This window comes from Eptatretus burgeri, chromosome 4 (assembly GCF_056783735.1).
Source record: "Eptatretus burgeri isolate ZD-2024b chromosome 4, Ebu_testis_v1, whole genome shotgun sequence".
NCBI lineage: Eukaryota > Metazoa > Chordata > Myxini > Myxiniformes > Myxinidae > Eptatretus > Eptatretus burgeri.
The window spans coordinates 2,783,704-2,788,703 of record NC_140964.1 but is presented as its reverse complement, the minus strand read 5'-3'; the positions used below and the strand labels follow the sequence as shown (position 1 = coordinate 2,788,703).

Here is a 5,000-nt window from a genome sequence, read left to right as displayed (position 1 = left end):
TCCACAAAATAAGCATAACTACATACCGATGTGGAGGACAATGAAAGTCCAGGAGTGGTGGGTGGGGGTTGGGGGGGACAGCACCTGTCAATTAGCCTGGTGGGTGTAGTGGTGGTTCCTTGGCAACACTATTGGCCAATGGCCAATCACACCCATATGTGATGTGTATGGTTAATGGTGCAAGGAAGGATTTCGGGATGGTTCCACATCATAATTTATTGTGACTATTTTGACCGTGCTTGCATAGATTTTGGCAAACTATCCCTACATCCTCTCAGATCGACCTGGTGTTGGCTTCATGGGTAAAGTGGTTGGGTTATAGATCTTTGGGTCTTGAATTCAAGCTCCTATTAGGCTGTTGAATTAACACCAGATGGGGTTGACTCAGCCTGTCATCCTTCCAAAGTTGGCAAAATGAGTACCAGTATGCTGTAAGCATGGGCATTACATCAGCAGCATAGCTGTGCCCCCAGAAAATGATGCAGCCAAGCTTTTACACTTGTATCATGATTCTGTCACCCCAGATTCGATTATCACGTGTTGTTTTATTAATTTACTTTTGAACACAAGACCAGGAAGACATGCATGCGAGAGATCTGTATTTGGTTTTCTGATTGAATGACATTATGTATGTGCTGATGAATTTGAGAAAACCTTTGATTTTAAATCATGAAAATGTTTTTATCCCCCACTGGAACGTCTAGAAATGGAAGTTGAGCAAACAGAGACGTTGACTTTTCTGCACACACCTTATGAAGGCTCATCTTTGTTTCAAAGAGTCCATGCAAAACCCTCCATGACTCGTAAGGTGGGATGTTTTTCACTTGCATTTCATAAATTGATGTGTGAATTCTTCGGCACGTTTTTCTCCACTCCATCATCAATCTTTTAATACTTTTTTTTGGTTTACATAGTCAAGGCTTGTGGAAGAGCGAGAACACAGAACGGATCAGGATGCAACATCACAAAAGGAACAGCAGAAGGAGAAGTTAGAAATACCAACAGCAGGGAAAAGTGAGAAAAAAAATACAGGAAACAATGTGGGGTAAGGGAAAACGCAAGGGGAGAACAGCTCTCTTGAGGACCTGGATGAAAGAATAAGATCAAAGAGAATGTGAAAGTTGGTTCCAAACGTGGGAAAAAAGAAGTAAATGAGTGGAGGTGAGCAGTAATTCTGGATTTTGACAGTTTCCCAAAGAGGGAGTTTCACAAGGTCCACAAGGTGGAGCTTGTGTGTCCTGTAGAAACCTGGAGGGTGGGTGACAAAACACAGAGAGGGCAAAGGGTCCAAGACCAGAAAGGAGGTGGAAGAAGACAGAGACCACCGACCTGTTGGCGATGCCGAAGTGAGAGGTCCTTCGACTCAGCTTCGTCGCAAGAGATTCCAATGATCTTGAAAGCCTTGGTTGAAATGGCATCAAATTGATCAAGGTAAGAGGCAGGGGTGCCAGCCCAGAGGAGAGAGTCTTGGAGGTGGATAGGAGTTCAGGTGTGCTGAGGAAGGACTTTGTATGACAGAGCCAGTCAGGAGCTGGCTTTGGAGGCCAACTTTCAAATGTGGTTTGCCCACGAAAGCCCTTGACTGAAACCCAGGAGTTTGAATGACTGAAGTTCTTTGAGAAGGTTGATGAGAAAGTAGATGGGATAGTTTGCAGTACGGTCCTTTCGGAGAGAGAGAGAGAGAGAGAGAGAGAGAGAGAGAGAGAGAGAGAGAGAGAGAGAGAGAGAGAGAGAGAGAGAGAGAGAGAGAGAGAGAGAGAGAGAGAGAGAGAGAGAGAGAGAGAGAGAGAGAGAGAGAGAGAGAGAGAGAGAGAGAGAGAGAGAGAGAGAGAGAGAGAGAGAGAGAGAGAGAGAGAGAGAGAGAGAGAGAGAGAGAGAGAGAGAGAGAGAGAGAGAGAGAGAGAGAGAGAGAGAGAGAGAGGGGTGGGAGAGAGAGAGAGGAGGGGTGGGAGAGAGAGAGAGGAGGGGTGGGAGAGAGAGAGAGGAGGGGTGGGAGAGAGAGAGGAGGGGTGGGAGAGAGAGAGAGGAGGGGGTGGGAGAGAGAGAGAGGAGGGGTGGGAGAGAGAGAGAGGAGGGGGTGGGAGAGAGAGAGAGAGGAGGGGGTGGGAGAGAGAGAGAGGAGGGGGTGGGAGAGAGAGAGAGGAGGGGGTGGGAGAGAGAGAGAGAGAGAGGAGGGGGTGGAGAGAGAGAGAGGAGGGGTGGGAGAGAGAGAGAGGAGGGGTGGGAGAGAGAGAGAGGAGGGGGTGGGAGAGAGAGAGAGGAGGGGGTGGGAGAGAGAGAGAGGAGGGGAGAGAGAGAGAGGAGGGGGTGGGAGAGAGAGAGAGAGGAGGGGTGGGAGAGAGAGAGAGAGGAGGGGGTGGGAGAGAGAGAGAGGAGGGGTGGGAGAGAGAGAGAGGAGGGGTGGGAGAGAGAGAGAGGAGGGGGTGGGAGAGAGAGAGAGGAGGGGTGGGAGAGAGAGAGAGGAGGGGGTGGGAGAGAGAGAGAGGAGGGGTGGGAGAGAGAGAGAGAGAGGAGGGGGTGGGAGAGAGAGAGAGAGAGGAGGGGGTGGGAGAGAGAGAGAGAGAGGAGGGGTGGGAGAGAGAGAGAGAGAGGAGGGGGGTGGAGAGACAGAGGGGGGTGGAGAGAGGGTTGGAGAGGGCGGGGGGAGGGGGAGAGAGAGAGAGATGGAGATGGAGAGATATAAAGAGAGATATATATCTCGAGAGAGAGAGAGAGAGAGATGGATGTGGAGATAAAGATGGAGATGGAGATATATATTGTGCCATTTTGAATGATGGAAAGGATTGAGGGGGAGCATATTCAAGAGACAGACTTGACAAGGCACCACAATGTTTTGGAGGAGGGGGTGGGAGAGAGAGAGAGGAGGGGGTGGGAGAGAGAGAGAGGAGGGGTGGGAGAGAGAGAGAGGAGGGGTGGGAGAGAGAGAGAGGAGGAGGGGTGGGAGAGAGAGAGAGAGGAGGGGGTGGGAGAGAGAGAGAGGAGGGGTGGGAGAGAGAGAGAGAGAGAGGAGGGGTGGGAGAGAGAGAGAGAGAGGAGGGGGTGGGAGAGAGAGAGAGAGAGAGGAGGGGTGGGAGAGAGAGAGAGAGAGGAGGGGGTGGAGAGACAGAGGGGGGTGGAGAGAGGGTTGGAGAGGGCGGGGGAGGGGGAGAGAGAGAGATGGAGATGGAGAGATATAAAGAGAGATATATATCTCGAGAGAGAGAGAGAGAGATGGATGTGGAGATAAAGATGGAGATGGAGATATATATTGTGCCATTTTGAATGATGGAAAGGATTGAGGGGGAGCATATTCAAGAGACAGACTTGACAAGGCACCACAATGTTTTGGAGGAGGGAGCTTTTTACTTTTTCATTTTACTTTCATTTCAAGCCTGGTGTTGGCTTAGTGGTTAGGATGGTGGCTTGGGATCCCAGGGTCCTGAGTTCAAGCCCCGTTGGCTGCTGAATTAACACCAGGGGGTTGACTCAGCCTGTCATCCTTCCGAGGTCGGCGAAATGAGTACCAGTGTACTGGTCCCGGTGTATGCCCCGGTTAGAATAGGTGTACCATATCCCTGTGTGTCGTAAGAGGCGACCAGGGTTGGCGTCAGGAAGGGCATCCGGCCATAAAACATTGCGTCAAGAAAAAGCCAAACCCCTGCACAGCAGGGAAAAATGGCTGTAAAAACGGTCATTTTATATATTTATTTTACTTTCATTTCACTTGTCGTCTGCCTCCATTTTCCATCTAACACCTCCTTCTCTCTTCCTTAGATGATCAACTCAAACTACCGCCTTTTGCATCTTTGGCCCCGACCTTTGATAACGGCTGATGTGCTCTATACCAGTGCAGTTTGGAAAAGCATGACCCTCAGAGCTCGGTGAGGTGTTGAGAAATTAAAGATGTTGTTTTGATAAGTTGTGTTTTTAGCTCGCCTGTTCGAAGAACAGAGAGCTATAGCGATACCCCCGGCGTGAGCGTGAGCGTCAGCATCAGCGTGAAAATGTTAAAGTTTTTGGTGCAAGTTATTTCCTTTCTAATGTTTTTATCTACCACACTATTTTTTACTGATTACAATATAGAAATACATATATTGCTTTAAAATTATTTGTATCAGACTTCACTGCAATGTTTTATAAAAAATATTATTAGACTCGTCTTTTAAAAACGATAAATGTATAAACAGGTGAGCATTGGGTGGCTTTGACACCAACTCTGGTTTGTTTATACATTGATATGGATAAACCGAATGTTGCTATCTCAGGTGGTAATGAGTGTAACTCATTTAATTTGGTTAAACAGGCACATTAGAAATAAAATACAATGAAGTCAGAGGTGACCAGACAGGATCCCAAATCATGAACTCATCCACCATTTTTCGGAAGACGAGTTTGAGCTGGCAATTCTATCTGTGAGCGTGCACTTCAAAATGTTACTGATCCTACATCATGAGTTGAAAAGGGCCACTGTGTACCAGTAAACTGCCTTTTGGTTCTTTAGCCATGGGATTCACATAACTGGTACGCAGGTACTCATGTGCGGTTAAAAAAATCCATTTGTACTTCAAAGATGCGAAGAAAGGTCAAAAGTGTAACTTCCACAACAGAGGCTTTTTGATGGAAGGTTTTCTCAGCTCATCGAGCCTCTTCAGATTAAGATTTTCTTCAGATTTTCCTCTTCAGATTAAGGTAAGATTCTTCAATGATTATGCTTATAATTGATATTCTGTGATTTCAAAATTTACATTTACAAAATTAAGTCTGTAAAGAAAAACAACATAATTTATGTTCTATTTTAAGTTTATAACTTATGAGATTAAAAAACAGATATATCGAAGGAGAACTCGTGAGTGAAAAGGAAGAAGAGGAGGTTCAGGTGTGTCCGGAACCAAAAAAGAGCGGCTTGCGAGTGTCTCGTCTGGAGCGTTCTGAGAGAGAGCACTCACGCTTACAGAGGAGTAAGATACATACAAAGCTGAGAGGCGCTGGTACTAATTGGAGAACCTAATGAAAAAACATTG

General features: G+C 47.2%; 1 protein-coding gene across 1 annotated transcript in view; it reads left to right on the top strand.

Annotated features, from left to right (window-relative positions):
• LOC147027341 (uncharacterized) overlaps positions 1-4,125 on the top strand; it is a 63,381-nt gene extending 59,256 nt beyond the window's left edge. Inside the window, exons 10-11 of the mRNA XM_085876684.1 lie at positions 705-808; positions 3,754-4,125. Of these exons, the coding sequence (XP_085732810.1) occupies positions 705-808; positions 3,754-3,864 (215 nt within the window). The 3' untranslated portion in view covers positions 3,865-4,125. The remainder of the gene's footprint in view (positions 1-704; positions 809-3,753) is intronic.
• Positions 4,126-5,000: the final 875 nt, after the last annotated feature.